The sequence below is a fragment of the Seriola aureovittata genome, chromosome 23 (assembly GCF_021018895.1).
Source record: "Seriola aureovittata isolate HTS-2021-v1 ecotype China chromosome 23, ASM2101889v1, whole genome shotgun sequence".
Taxonomy (NCBI): Eukaryota; Metazoa; Chordata; class Actinopteri; order Carangiformes; family Carangidae; genus Seriola; species Seriola aureovittata.
In genome coordinates this window covers 6,326,794-6,342,194 of record NC_079386.1, presented here as the reverse complement: position 1 = coordinate 6,342,194, position 15,401 = coordinate 6,326,794, and the positions used below count along the sequence as shown (strand labels likewise).

Below are 15,401 nucleotides of genomic sequence, written 5' to 3'. Positions count from 1 at the left end.
CTCGTGAGGATTAAAAAGAAAGCACTGAGCGAGAGAGAAAGGGGGAAAGGACGGAGTCGGAGAAGTGGGTAAAATGTCAGTGGGTAGTTTTGGATGTCCAGTTGAATTCTCTCCAGGGACAAAAGCATCGTTGTGGTTGTAATTTGTGAATGCGGAAGTCCTATAACATCACAACGTCATGAAGTCATTTGCCATAGGGTTCTCCCTAATGTTATAAGGTTCAACAAGGGGGTGGAATGGCGGGAGACTGATTAAGTGTGAGTGTGTGTAAGAGTGTGAGAGTGTGTGTGGATGACAGAGCTCCTCGACGAAGAACACATGAATAATAGTGAATGTGTGTAATGACCAATATCTGCGTATGAGCACATGACTTTATGTTTGTAAATGTTGTGCAGAATTCAACCAGTGTCAATGACAGTGCATGAACTCGAAGTGACCCCTAAACACACACACACGCGCGCACACACACACACACACACACACACACACACGCATGCACACACTCACACACACACACACACACAAACACACACACACACTCACACACTCACACACACACACACACACACACACACAACACACACACACACACACACACTCACGCACACACTCAATGGAAACTTTTCTTCCTTGCAGAGTTGTGAGAGACTATTTTACAGAACATACTGGAGATTTTTCTTATTATCAGTTTTGTCTTGTCTCTGTTCTCCGTCCGTCCACCCCCCTTCTCGTTGCCTTTCAACCCCCAGAGAGGGAACAGGCTGTGGGGGTGAAAGAGAGCAGAGAGGCCCCTCTGTCTGCTACTTTATTCTCTGTCTCATTACAACAGTGAAGCTGTGTTCGGAGCGGGACTTAAGGGCAAAATGGAGAAGGAATGTGCATATGTGTGTGTTTGTCTTCAAGTCACTATAGTATTAATGCTGCAGTGGGGTCTGCTTCATTATGCCTCAGTTGTATTTTGGTAACTGCTTTCTTTCTGTTTTGAGTCTTTCTGTTATACTGTGTGTGCCCATGTTAGTGGGTGTGCTGTAACATGCACACAATGCTTTTTACACACCCATCAGCTTCTAATCTCCCTCTGATCTCCCTCGTCACCCGCCTTTTGTCTTTTTCTGTTGTTTCTCCTTACTTTCCGCTCCTTCCCTCTGTTGTTTGACACTTCCAGGCTTCCATTGTCCCGCTGTTTCCCTTCTTTTCATCTTCTCTCTTTCTTTTTCATTGTTTATGGTGTGTGAATTTTAAGTTTTGCTGCCTCAGCGATCTAAGATGGAAGTGAGTTGAAACTTTCCTTTCTCTCTCTCTTTCTCTCTCACACACACACACACACACACAACACACACACACACACACACACACACACACACACACACACACACACCGAGGCTTGTTAAATTCACATCTAGCAAATGCTGTTCGTGTGGTGACAATAAATAGAGATGAAAGTATGAAGAGAAGCTGTAACCACCCAGGGTGCAGCACAAATGAGGTGTGTGTTCGCAGTGTGTTCACAGTATGTGACTGTGTGTGTTGTGTACATTTACGTGTAAATTAGTGTGTGTCATTAAAGCCTTTGTGAGCTGTCTGATTACTCACAAACTTTACGATGGAGACCGATTAGCCAAACGTGTGTGTGAGTGTGTTTGTGTGCGCGCTGACTTAGCTACACTGTTTCTCACTGGAAAGCCCTTTGAAGTGACAGGTTGGGATTTCAAAGTGTGTGTGTGTGTGTGTGTGTGTGTGTGTGTGTGTGTGTGTGTGTGTTAAATGACTTGTTAAGAATGTACTTCACTGCTTCTCTCTCTCTCTCTCTCTCTCTCTGTCTCTCTCTCTCTCTCTCTCTCGTCACTGTATTGCTCTCTCGGCACACTTTCTTCGACTCACCCTACAGTTGTTCTGACTATAAAACCATGGAGTCATCGTCGTCTTCCTTGTGACGAGAAGGGGCCGGGGCCCGGCGGCTTCCACTGCTGCTGCCGAGGAGCGTCAGAGCCGGACGCAAGGCCTTGGCAGGAGGAGGTCCCAGAGAGGAGGAAGAGGAGGAGGGGTGGGAGGAGGAAGAGGGCATCGGAGCCACCGTGGCCCTGACCTTGCTGTGTGTTCCCAGATGGCGACCCTGGCTTTGTGGCTGAACAGAGATGACACACACTTTACATTTCAAAATCAAGTGTATTTATAGGTTTTGAAAGCACTTATCTACTGCTACTTAGAATAAAATTTAAACACAGAAAAAAATGTATTTTAACTTTGACAGAATGATAAAGTAGAGAAGAGGAGTCTGGCTTTTTGATTCCTAAGAAACAAGAAAAGAAAGAGTGAGATAAAAGAGCGGAGGAGGCGGAGGCTCTGTAGGAGGTGGAAAAAAGAGAGATACAGAATTACAGAAAGAAAAAAAAAAGAGGAAGAAGACATTAACAGATATAGAGTGCTTGTATAGACAAATCCAAACATGAGGCTAAGGGTTACCACAGTGGATAAAGAATAGAACAAAGAACAGAACAAAACACAAGCAGAGCAGAAGAACGTTTTCTCTGTGTTTGGCCACTGTAGTGAACTATTTGCATGTCAGCAGCCTTATCAACCCTAATGAGTCATACTGCCGACAGCTAAATACTCTCAGGGCACAGCAGGTTTCAGTTGGTGTTAACGAAACGACATGGACGGATGAAATGTTAAAGTAAGACATTCTCCATGTGTGAAAAATGGGACGCTTACTCGCTCCCAAAAAATTATTATGAAAACACTGCAAGGTATATTCACTGACATATTTTCAGTGGTTGAATTATTACAGACTTCTGGAGTGAAACTTCTTATTTTAACAATTTTGGTAATGAATCACGTAACAAGTGCAAGTCAGTGTAAAACCTCTGGGATTTTGTGATTGCAAAAACTGTTTGAAAAAAAAACTCATGAGATCAGAAAGTACAGTTCTGACAAGACAGATAAATGTATCACTATTTATGACTCACTATGAAAACGCTAAGATAAAAGAAATGAATGAAGATTATCTGTTTCAGGTTAAATACATTCACTAATTGTTTGACTCAGTGAGACAAACATCTTCCTCTATTAACACTTTAATACCAAGTTCCCCTCAAACCATTCATTTTCCACATACATCTTCATATAGCATGATAGTTCTTGTGTTATAATCTTTATTCCACTGCATTTATTTGACTGAACTGATTCCATGTTACTTCTCAGATTAAAATTGGACAATAAAAAAAAAGTTTATAAAACATAAAACACGGTTAAGGCTTAACCACTTGTTTCTGACCTTTTCAGCTTTTGACCAACATCAAATCAGTCTGTGGCGCCTTGTCAGGTTTCAGGTGTCTATATGTCTGTTGTCAGCACTTCAACTGAAGAGACATTTCCCGCTAAACCTCGCACATGGTTTCATTTAAATAACCTTAAATAACCTTTCAATTGATCCAATGTGTCACGGAAAACAAAGACTTGAGAAAAGTCCACCAAATTGGTAATTATATGTAGCAGAACTTTCTTTGTTTCTTCTTTCCCTTCCTATTAATCATCTCATGATGTGATCCGTTGGAGGGGCTCGACCCCTATTTGTAGAACCACTGGTTTTTTTATAAAATTTTTTATATAAAGTAATTAAAACTAGCTCCACCTCAACCAACTACAACCACACAGAATTTATTATGACAGTCACAGGCAAACAAATATTTTTACTTTTAATACTTTAAGTGAGTTTAGCTTATTATACTTCTGTATCTTTACTGGAGTGTGATTTTAAATGCAAGATTTTTTTTACTTGTGATAGTATTTGAGTATTTATTACTTTTATTTAAGTAAAGAATCTGGTTATAATGTGCCAACACTGCATGTTGAGGTCATGTCTGATTATCTAAACTACACCAGAGGACACACAGAGAGAACAGTTGCTGTGAATGTTGTGGCTGTTTAGAGGTAAACTGAGATAAGATGACCTCAGACATATCAACAACTACCTTCAATTGCATGAAAATTAAGATTCAGAGAATAAACTTTTATATTAAGAACAAGTTTGTGCTTGTGTTTTTATGTATTTACAGTAGCATTAAACTGCATGTAGAGAGTGCTGCCATCTAGTGAGCAGGGACGTGAGAGGCGACGAGGAAACTGCAACCTCTCTGTACACAACTTCAAAGAGGTTTATGATATAAAATGAAATATTCTTCCTGCTTTCGGCTGTCACATTGGTCTTTACTCATGTTATAATCATTTTGATCATGTATATAATCAGCACATCATGACCTTTACGCTGTGATAAAGCCATTGTGTTTACCTGCCCACGCTGTCTGCTGCCTGTTGTTTTAGTGCCCTCTGGTGGTTGAGGATGGTCTCTGACGACAGCTGCTGGCTGGAGCCTGGGATCAATCATCATCATCATCATCACCATTGTTGCCATCGCCATTGTTATCATAGTCATCATTGTGTCCTTATCATTAAATCTTTATAAACTCTATCTATAATCATACATCATCACAAACATCATACTGTCATCCTCACATGTTACACTATCATTATTATCACCAGAGATTTTATCATAATCATCCACCATTAAGTCATCATCATCACTTGTTCAGTTACAGCATCATCGGTCTTCTTTTACGTCTACATCCATAAATATAGTCCACTGTTCTAAAATGATCATACGGGGTGCTCAGATTTCTTTGCATTATATTGGTTATCATCCTCGTCCTCATTGACCTGAAGCCCGGCGCGTGCTCACCTGTAAGGGTATCGTGGCTGAGAGAACAGGCCTCTGCTCCTGAGGTGCCGGTACAGGTTACTGCACAGAGAGAGAGGGTTGAACACAAACTCCTCGTCCAGCTGAGTGAGACAACCCTGAGAGACGGAGAACACACAGTCATCGACCAAACCAGCGCATTTTAATGTCTGCACTGCACTGCGAAATGTGTGTTCACTGTTTACACTTTGTTAACATGCAAATACACCAGCTATAAACACACACACTGATGTATAATAGCATCTCAACAACTAAAATGGAAAGTAATTAAGAGTAATTCCTGTTTTTCATTGCAACATAAAAGGTGATCTCATGCCCCTCGTATGACAGAGTACTGTATCTATATCTATGAATATATATCTTCAGATGAGATTTTTTTTTTTGTAATTGGTTTGAACTCTGATTCAGATGAGTTGGTGTAGATAGCATCCATAATCCAAACACTACTTCACAGGAACACCTTCTTTATCTAAGCACTTATACAATCTTTAACTGTCTGAGTTTCTTCAGTTTCATCTTGCAAAACTGATTTTTGGAAACGATAATTTCACTAGAGAAGAAGGGAGAATCACCTGACTCAGTAGACTGATAAGGAATTGTTTTTAAGTGGTTTTTATAGTTTTGGATGATCCTCATACTCAGTTCCTGGTATCAGTGCACACAAAGGTGATTAAAACTGATCTGTTTCCGCTTCTGAGTTCTGGATGCCTCTGTCTACTTCTGCATTTTGTTTATAACAAACAAAGGTTACCTAACCTGTACAGTCTGCACGGCGTCAGGTGCAGGGTCCTGAGTTGAGATGGGCAGCGAGCAGGGCAGCAGCAACTCTCTAGAGACCACAGGCTTCAGAAGGAGGGAGAGAGACGGGGACGGCTGGAGGACGTAGTGGGAATACACACCTGTGTCGTGCACAAACACACAGGGAATATGAGTGCACACACTCATATGTCCGTGCGCCCACACGCGCGCGCGCACACACACACACACACACACAAATACACACACACACACACACACACACACACACACACACACACACACACACACACACACACAGACCTGAGCCTCCAGCTGTGGACCTCTGGGCAGGCTCCACCTGCAGCAGCAGGAACAAGTCACGACTCTGAAAGTGGGAGAAACAAATCTCAAATCAAACGCTGTCGTTCATTTGTGCTGCAGAGAGTCAGTCAGAGAGAGAGGAAGATGAAGAGCGTGATTAAAATCTTTATTTTATCAAACCTGATTTACATTTAACAAAATGAACGTAAAGTTGCTTGATTTTTTGATTATGAGTGCTATAGCATAAATGTTTTTACAATAAATAATTTGATTTGTTTTATTCTACTCTGAAAGGAGCTATCTGTATGTTTTTCTATTCCTACAAAGCTAACGTTAGCATTAACAGCTGTTTATTTAACAGTCAAGAAAAAACGAGTGAGTTCAGCATCAAACTTCATTCCTTCTATTTCTATCACTTCTTTCCTTCTACTGAAGTTAACATGCTAATCAGCTAGGTCTGGCCCGGTCAGCCTGTCTTGTTACTTTCCGATACAGAGTCACTGTATGTGTATATGAAGATGTAGCGCAGCTCAGAGGTCGTATTATAACCTCTTGTCTTGACAACGCAACGACTACTGAAGGTTTTGCCAAGACTAGTGAGTAAACAGCTGTTAATGCTAATGTTGGCCATGCAGCAATAGCAAAACTTACAAATGGCTCCTTTAACACAAATGTGACTAATACTATCCTAGTAGCTATTTTGTTAAATGGTAAAAAAAAAAAACTGATTTACATTAAACAAACACACATAGGTTGGCAGAATGAAAATCTTATCCAGGAATAATCAAAAGGCAGCAACAGTCTGATCTACACTGTGACAGTGATATGAATTTTTCAGAAGTTGATGCAATAGTTTTGTTGTTGTCAGATGTTGTTTCAAAAGTTATTTACTTTTTGCTAAAATCTGAAATGACAATTGACACATGCAACACACCCTGAGAATGTGACAGAGCGCGTGGAACAAGTTGTGGTTGGCCTCCATTTCATCCCAGTCCAGCTGCCAGCAGGTGGTGGGGCGGATGACCAACGGCAGGCCGTACAACACACTCTCACACACTCCATCTGCGTGCAGAACCCTGTAACACACACACACATGGACACACACACACACAACCTTGGTTAGCATGCAGTCTAAGAATGAAGGACAGATGTGTCTACGATGTAAGAAAAATGTTTTCTGGCCTTTGTTACATCATTACTGAAAACTGCTGTGTAAAAAAAGTTTATGTCAGAGTCAAAGAAAAACACGTCCGTCTTCTTCTTCTGTCGGTGTGCAAGCACGAAGCACAGAAACGCAGAATGACATTATCCCTGCTGAGGCGAATTTGTCCTCCAGCTTCATTTAAATGTCACTGCTATAAATCATGATCATCAGTATGGAAAGCATGCACACGTACACACACACACACACAGAGCATAATAACTTCTGTACTGAGTCGTATGCAAAACACACACTCACAGTCACACACAGAGAGACACAACATCTCACTGCAGCTCCTGAAAATGTAAAACCAATGCAAATCAGGGAGGAGGAAGGAACTGTTCAGCCAGGTTAGGCCTGAGTGTCTGCTTTCTATTATCAGTGGACTGTATATATGACGCTTTGTGTGTGTACGTGTATGTGTGTGTGTGTATTTTAGAAAGAATTACATCAGTGTTTGAACAACAGACATCTCCCTCTGATAACCCCAAATTATCCAAAACTTAATGCAAAAATACTGGAATAAACACAGTATGTACAGTTGCTCAGCACTTTGATCTGAGTGCACGCATGGATTTCCTGGTTGTGAACTTCTTTGTGTTTACACAGAACATGAGAAACCTGGTCATTCAGGTTTCTGATTACCTGTGTGCAGGTGTGTCATGATTCCTCAGCATCTCGACTGCTAATGTCTGACACAGTTTGGTTTCTGTGACTGGTCTGTGCTGCATTCAATGTTTACATCTGATCGCTGATTATGAAAAACATGGTCATAACAATGATACTAGTGCACAGGTACTATCTGGAATAAATATCACTTCATTGTTTTCAAATTATTCACTGTATGTTTTTGTGTAGGCTGTATCACTGTCTGTTGACCATGTCCCATCAAGTAAAGGAAAATTCTGCACTGGAGCTTTTAGAGCTATTTTCCCATTTTTTCAATTTTTCTGCTCAACTCTGGATGTTTTGCGTGTTTTCCAGCATCAGAGCAGACGACTCCAGCTGAACAAAGCAGACTCTGATTCGATGGTGATGAGTTTCATCTGAGAAATATTTCACTACTTGCTGCTATCAGAATGGCACCATTCATTGACAGACAGGGTTTCACACACACACGCATCCTCCCTTCCTCCAATAATCAAAAATACAAGGAAGGATGGATGGTTATTTAACCAAGAGCAATTTATCAAAAACCATAAAATACCAACCACCTATATGTATGGTTACATTATGATTTCATTTTAACATATGCAAAGGATGTGAAAAAGTATAAAGTTTCATATTATTTATTCACTAAGTGACACATTTCCTGGCGTCACAGTCTTTGAATTAAGTCACGTAATTGAGTAGTTAAGTGAAAAAAAAAAGAATGAAAAAATGTAAATTACAACACTAGTATTGCATTAAATATTGTATTAAATTTTTGCAAAGTTTCATTAGATGGTCAGTTTAAAATAATAAAAGTTGGGTGTCTGAATGCAGTAAGAAGCTGCACCTCTGCAGCCTGCTGTCTTACTTGATCACTTTCAGTCTCTGTGGTGCTGGGCTCTGATTGGCTGAGACCTTAGTGACAGGCAGGAAGTCCAGGGCGCTCTCAGTCTTCACTCCCAGGTTAGGGGTCAGGGGAAGGAGGGCGGGGCTTATTAGACGCTCCTGCATGTCACACTTCACACACACTACACAGGGGACAAGTATCATAAGTATCAGATATATTATACTTCTTTAGTCGCTGTCTTACCTTTTTCCAATAACTCACTGATTTCCCAAATCATCAGTATGATTTTGATATTCTTTGCTCACCTATAGAATCATATTAAAGTGTATACGTAAATTATAAGTTCTCATAGCGCGAGGCCCAAAACTTCTCTCCAGTCACGGAGTGCTGTGTGCAAGTGGATATGTGACTGTGTATATTGGTCCATGCTTGCAGTAGCTTTGTCATCCGCTGAGATTACATTTATACATGGTGCTAATGAAGTAATGAAGTAATGGATTCACGAGTGTGTGTGTGTGTGTGTGTGTGTGTGTGTCAGTGTGTGTGTGAGTGCCATATTTAACCTGGAATGAGACTGTCTGTGGGGCTCGGCAGCAGCAGGTGGAGGTGCTCTCTGTCTCCTCCCTGCTCTTGAAGCCATGCCTTTAACACCGTTTCCATGGCAGCCACACTGTTTTCCACCCGCTGCAGGTCGACCTCTGTCCCCAACATCAGACACTCTACAGACAGACACATGGAGGCAATAATATCTGGATACAGGAAAACCAGACTGACTTAGACAAGACTGACAGAATTCGTCACAGATGAGCTTTTATGTTCCCTTGGTCCAAATAATCCATTTCTTACTCTAACATTTGTTGTTTTACAGTAAAACAATCAAGACAAACCAGCACTCCTACTCCATTAATCCATTAATATTGGCGGTTAGCTACTGTTTTAACATTTCAACAAATTAATTTAGGGAAAGTTTAACATGTTTACAATTCTATATTTCAGACAGATCTTGGTTGCTACATTCCTGGGGAAAATTAACTTTTCAACAATTTCCCTCTTTGACCACTAGATGGAAGCAACATTCAATACACTCAATAGACAGTATGGCCTCAGTGACTAAAGGCTCTTTGAACCTGTTGACATCTGAAGGCTTCAGTGTCTCTAGATCATCCAAAAACCTCCTGAAGCTTGTCTGGATGGGACGACCTGGCGCTGATTTCCCGGAGGAAAAAAGCATGACTGCATTTCGGATGTTATGTCACTCACAGGAGAAGCCGCCTGACTGTTGCTCTGCTTTGGTTTATTTTAGTAATTTAATTTAAATCTCTGTCGATCTCCTCCAGTTTTCTGTGCCAATACTTTATCCCAGAGAACAGAATGAACTGACCCTGCCCTCTTCTGTTTTCCCACTGATTTCCACTTATCATTACAGAGCAGAAAATGAGACCCTGTGGACCTGCCCCACCCTCCTCTCCTGTTCTCATCCCTAGTGTCCATTTACCATGCACACTAGACACGAACCTTATAGAATGCCCCTCTCCTCCTTTTCCCTCTATCTGGTGTTTAATAGTTAATGACCCATCAGGAGATAGCTAATGGGACTAAAGGGAGAGGAGAGGATCAGGAGGCTGACAGAAAGGCGGAAGAAAAAGCAGAGAAGATGGACGGAGAATAGGCAAAGTATTTAAACTTCCACAGGCAGGAACTTCTAGGGAGAAAATGAGAAACTTTAAATTCCTAGAATAAAATATGTCATTGCTTCTTTTCATCTGTCAGAGGCAGCTACAGTACGGAAGCTATATTTGGGCCAAAGTTTCCAAAAGTGCTTCATCTAGAAATAAGTACTTCATCTGAGGGGAAAGAATTATGTTTGCTACTTTTTTTTGCTGATGGACGTTTGTGGTCTTATCCCTGCTGGATGAAGATGAGAAGGATGAAGGCTGAGAGAGAACGAGAGAAGATTAAGAGGCTAACAAAACATATCCTAATGGCACTTTTGCTATACAAGTTCTTCTTTTTTGTGTAGAAAAAAGTTGCTGTAGTGTCATCACATCACATAGCTCTTGCTCTTTCAGTAATATGGATTAAAGAACTGGTGGAAATTCTTTGACATTTAGGATCAGTACTATAAAAAGACCTGTATCCGTCTGTAGACCAGTATCAGCACTGCTGTGATCCTGAGAATATACGGCGTGACGGCAGAGAAGGGAGGGAAGGGAAAAACTAAAGGAAGTCAATGAAGGAAGAGATTGCCTAGATCAATTCACATTAACCCAAAAATAAATAGAAATAGGGGGACAACAGTAAAAGCTGAGGTAAGGGATGTCACAAAGACATGTAGAGTCAATTAGGAGAAAAGGAAGAGAGAGAGAGAGATGTGCTTTATGTAAATGATAATGGGGTGATAAAAGTAAAATCCTTGAGATGGACAAAGATGGAGGAAAAACGTTGAGGCAAATCGATAGCCATTCCCTCCTATAATGTCTGTCTGGGGAATAGGAACGGAGAGAGCAGGAAACAGAGTGAGGGAGGGAGAATTGTGGAAGTTGGTGTGCACAGAGAGGAAGGGGAAGAAAGTATAAATCAGAGAGAGAAAGACCAGGAGAGGGAGTGGAAGATAAGAAGAGGAGATGGATGGGAGTGGTAGGTGAAGGATGATGATGGACCACACTGTCGGAAATGCTTGTAATTAGACTTTGGGGTATGTATCTGCGTGTGTGTGTGTGTGTGTGTTTGTTGATATGTGTGTGTAAGAGAGGAAGGGAGGGAGAAAAAAGGAAAGAGCGAAAGCTTCTCAAAGCAGCATGAATAACTCAGGGCAGTCCATCTCGTGTGTTCGTGTGTGTGTGCCATAATGCTTTCCACAGAGGAATACATTACCCACTGACAGGGCTAGGTGAGAGTAGTTACCCCTGATGTGTGTGTTCAGTGAGACATTAAGGAACTGAAGTCTCTGTGTCTCTCCAGAAGGCTTATCTGCGTTCATGGAGGATTTGTTTACCCTGCTCAATCCTCCTACAGATGTCTCTCCCTCTCATTCTCTGCCGAATTCATTAAGTGTGTGTTTACTATATACAAAAAAATCAATTATGTGTTATCATTCTTCCCTCCCAACTCTATCTCTCCATGCTTCCTGCTTTTTTGCTGTTTCCTTTATCTCTGCTGTGTCAGTGGGAAAGATTAAGAATCTATTCAATTATGAGTCAGACTGAGTGACCCATCCCTCTGATCTACAAGTCTAGCTGTGCTCCTGAATCTCATTAGCATGTCCTCTGCGCGTGTGTGTGTGTGTGTGTGTGTGTGAGTGAACAGGAGAGAAGATGAAGTGTGACACACATGCTGAGGTAAGGATGCAGGGTCGAATCTCATTAAGTGTGTGTGTTCGCGTACGGTGTGTGTGTGTGTGTGTGTATTTACAATGACACACATGCTCAGGTTGGAGTCAAACATGCAGATCACAGGTTAAATATCCCAATGAACATGCATGAAGGTGTGTGAGTGACTATTCAACTACTGCAGGTTATTTAGTCACAGTCCTTGTAAGACATCATCATACAAGAGGGTGGGGGTGGGATTGGGGGTGGGGCGTCACGAAATTACATTAATTCGCCTCTCACACACACAATCTGAACTAAAAAGTAAACATTTTAAGATGCTAGTTGCAGTCATGTTAACAGTTAGCTCGGAAATTCGCAGATGGGATTTTTTTATTTTATTTTGAAGGGAAAAACCTTGAACTGTAAAATCCGGCATCACATCGTCATTAAATTTAGTATAAGAGAATCTCTGCATCAGAACTGACATCACACTTGTGCCTAGACTATCTTTTTGCCTCATTCATTCATTCACAATTCTCTCTCGCTCTCTCCCCCCACTAGTCGAAATGGGGGTGGGGGAACTCTCACAACTTTGCCTCTCTAAAGGTTTATCCGTTGACTGAATTAAATCTCTCCTGATTGAACTATGACTGCTATGTGCCTTTTCAGTTACACCCTTTCTAACCACAAGGTCACCCAACTGCTCCATCTGTTACTAACGGTTGAGAGAGTTTGGATTTTAACTGCAGGAACTGGGGTTCCACCTGTCTAATGAAACTTAAACCACAATGTCTCAGTTATGTTTCAAGATGATGAGGCGAACCACCCGCAACAATAATTTGCTTCAGCTAAAACTGTGGTGTCAACTGAATCTCTGAGATTTGCAGGAGGGCAAAACATATTTGTGATTCACCTGCACACGCACACACACACACACACACACACACACACAAATAACCTTGAAACACTATTGATTGGATGAAAATGTAATGACTTCACTTTTGGTATAATTTCCCTGGAGACATCTGTTCTTTTTGTTAAATGAATGATGCTTTCAGAGGAGGTTGGGTTAGTTAACTGTGTCCAGAGGGTAAGGATGTTTGTTACCTTTTGTTTGACATTCAAGCTACTCGTGAATATGGAAAAAAACATAATTATGAATTCAAAATGCACAGTGTGTGAGTGCAACAGGCTAATCTGATCTTTTCGTTAGCATAAACTGCAGAAAAGTATTTTGAATATGAAACCATAGAATTAATGTGAAGCCCTTTGCTGTCTTGTAAAAACACAACTGAGTAACAGGTCAGCCTGATAATCAGACTGAGTTTCAGTTTTGTTTCTCTTCTAATCAGTGAACAAATCAGGAGATGTTGGCGATTATTCAGAACCAGCCTAAACTCTAACCTTCTCACTCAAGTGAAGCAGCAGAGGAACCGCAAACAACGTCCATTGTACAATGTACTTTGGGATTAGGCATCATAGTTTGCATTCAAATGAAGCTGAATGCTATATGTGTAATTTTCATACTTTAAAACTACAGCCCTACAAGAGAGAAATCAACTCCATTGGCTATGGCTTCCTATGAGACATCGGGTGATCTCTGTTTGTTTCTGTCTCCATGATGAGATAGGCATCATTTTTACTTTCCAAGTTGGAGACTGGGATAATATAATTATATACAAATGACACTGGAGAGATATAAATTCCTTGATTTCTGTCACTGAAGCTCTATGGATCTGCTACCTCCCTGTCTCTTTTTCTTATTTCTTTTCCTGAGCCTCCACGCTCTCTGTCCTGCCCTGGCCCACGCCCAGTAATGATCCCTTTTCTTTCTGTGCATTAGGAAGAGTGCATCATCCTCATGACCACTGACCAATGGTACATGAGCTCGTATGGGGAAATCAGTGACATGGTGAGCTAATGCACTAAAAGAAAAGGAAGGAGAGCACTACGCTTCCACCCTGTTTTCACTCATTTATTTAGATATGGATCAGCTTTAGCAGGAACAGCTAATGGACACTGTCCTCTGTAATGGTGGGAATCCTCCTGAAAGCTTCTGACCATTACATCGACTGATTTCAGAAAGATCATGCTAATGGAGGACTACTTTGAAGTCACCATCTGCCCCTTGAATGAATCGGAATTTGACCCTTATTTCCTGTTTTACTTTGAAATTACTTTCTTGCACCTGTAATTTACTTCCTGTCTTTGTTTTTTCCTTTCCCTTCTTCTCTCAGCGGATTCTTAAAAGAATTTGAGCTCTCTCAAGGGTAATTCCAGTTTATTACAATTTTTGATCTTATTCTTGTAGGTTTGATCATCAGTGGTTACGATAGCATTGTATCGACCAATTATTGCTTTTTGTTATATTGTTAAAAATAAGTTTGATTTCTTTTAACCCATCTTCCCAGATCTCAACAATTAACTTGTTGCTAAGACCCCAGTTGAAATAAAGCAGAATTATCCTTTAACATTGAGATAAATAATGATGTAATGTAAGTTTTCCATGACGCCTTTCTTATGATTAGAAAATCACTCTCAGTATCTCTGCTTATGTAACACAAACAAAAATATTGCTACTTGGCACCAATGTGTCAATTTAATACTAGGATGAAGCAATACAAATATCAACCTAATGCGTCCCCCTGCCACGAACTTCAAAGCGTACAGAAACATGAAGGAAGCACAGATGAATGTCTGTCTGTGGAATTTCCCTCTGACATCCATATTTCACACACGGAGCGATACTGACAGCACACACTCTGTCCTTGTCTGTCACAGCATTAATGATGAATAGCTCATTGATGTAGTTTTAGACTGTGACAAGTAGGACATTGATCATCTGGTCTGAAACACAGGCACTCGACACACCAGTGGCTGTGTGACCTAATTGCCTTGCAGTCACATCAGCTGGAGCCGCGTGGTCATGGAGACAATTAAAGCAGACAGACACTTTAAAAGGCCGAGGGGGCAACAACAGCGCTGTTATCACTTGGCTGTCATTGCTTAGTAGGAGGAACAAGAAAAAGAGAAAAAAAGAAGAGATATGGTGACAAATAGTTGAGAGAAGGTCAAAAAGGGAAACTTTTATGGCAGCTCATTTGGAACGTTTGACGCTGTACAAAGTGCAGGTGGATGCAAAATTTAAAAAATGTTGGATAATAAATTAATGAACACCAATAAAGTCTCTCCATGCTCCTGCTTTTAAATTATGCTCCTAATAAGATGCTTCCTGCAGCCTACCACAAATCTGTCCCGACACCAAACTGCTATTAAAAAAAAATGTAAATCTGGGGTGTTGGGGAAGATGAGCTGCAAACCATGTTAATGTAAATAAATCATGTTATAATGAGTATGGCCAGCAGATAGAGAGCAAAGTAACATCGGGAGATCAACTGCTTGGTTTCAAGCAGAATGTGGAAATAGGAGAGGGTTAGATGGAGGAGAAGGACACAGAGACTCGAGGATGGCAGCTGGATGACTTCTTTGAAGCACTTGAAAAAGACAAGAGGACACTAGAGGAGCTCTGCAGACTGGATTTTTGGAGGCACATAAGAGAAGGGAGGGTTACAGAGAAGG

At 41.0% G+C, this 15,401-nt stretch overlaps 1 protein-coding gene across 3 annotated transcripts in view; it reads right to left on the bottom strand.

Annotated features, from left to right (window-relative positions):
• Positions 1 to 1,338: 1,338 nt before the first annotated feature.
• m1ap (meiosis 1 associated protein) overlaps positions 1,339 to 15,401 on the bottom strand; it is a 37,474-nt gene continuing 23,411 nt past the window's right edge. For all 3 annotated transcript variants that reach the window (XM_056369399.1, XM_056369397.1, XM_056369398.1), the window contains 8 exons: positions 9,075 to 9,230; positions 8,533 to 8,692; positions 6,747 to 6,888; positions 5,813 to 5,876; positions 5,510 to 5,652; positions 4,736 to 4,851; positions 4,289 to 4,370; positions 1,339 to 2,125 (listed from right to left, as the gene is read on the bottom strand). In XM_056369399.1, the coding sequence (XP_056225374.1) occupies positions 1,898 to 2,125; positions 4,289 to 4,370; positions 4,736 to 4,851; positions 5,510 to 5,652; positions 5,813 to 5,876; positions 6,747 to 6,888; positions 8,533 to 8,692; positions 9,075 to 9,230 (1,091 nt within the window). In that variant the 3' untranslated portion in view covers positions 1,339 to 1,897. The remainder of the gene's footprint in view (positions 2,126 to 4,288; positions 4,371 to 4,735; positions 4,852 to 5,509; positions 5,653 to 5,812; positions 5,877 to 6,746; positions 6,889 to 8,532; positions 8,693 to 9,074; positions 9,231 to 15,401) is intronic.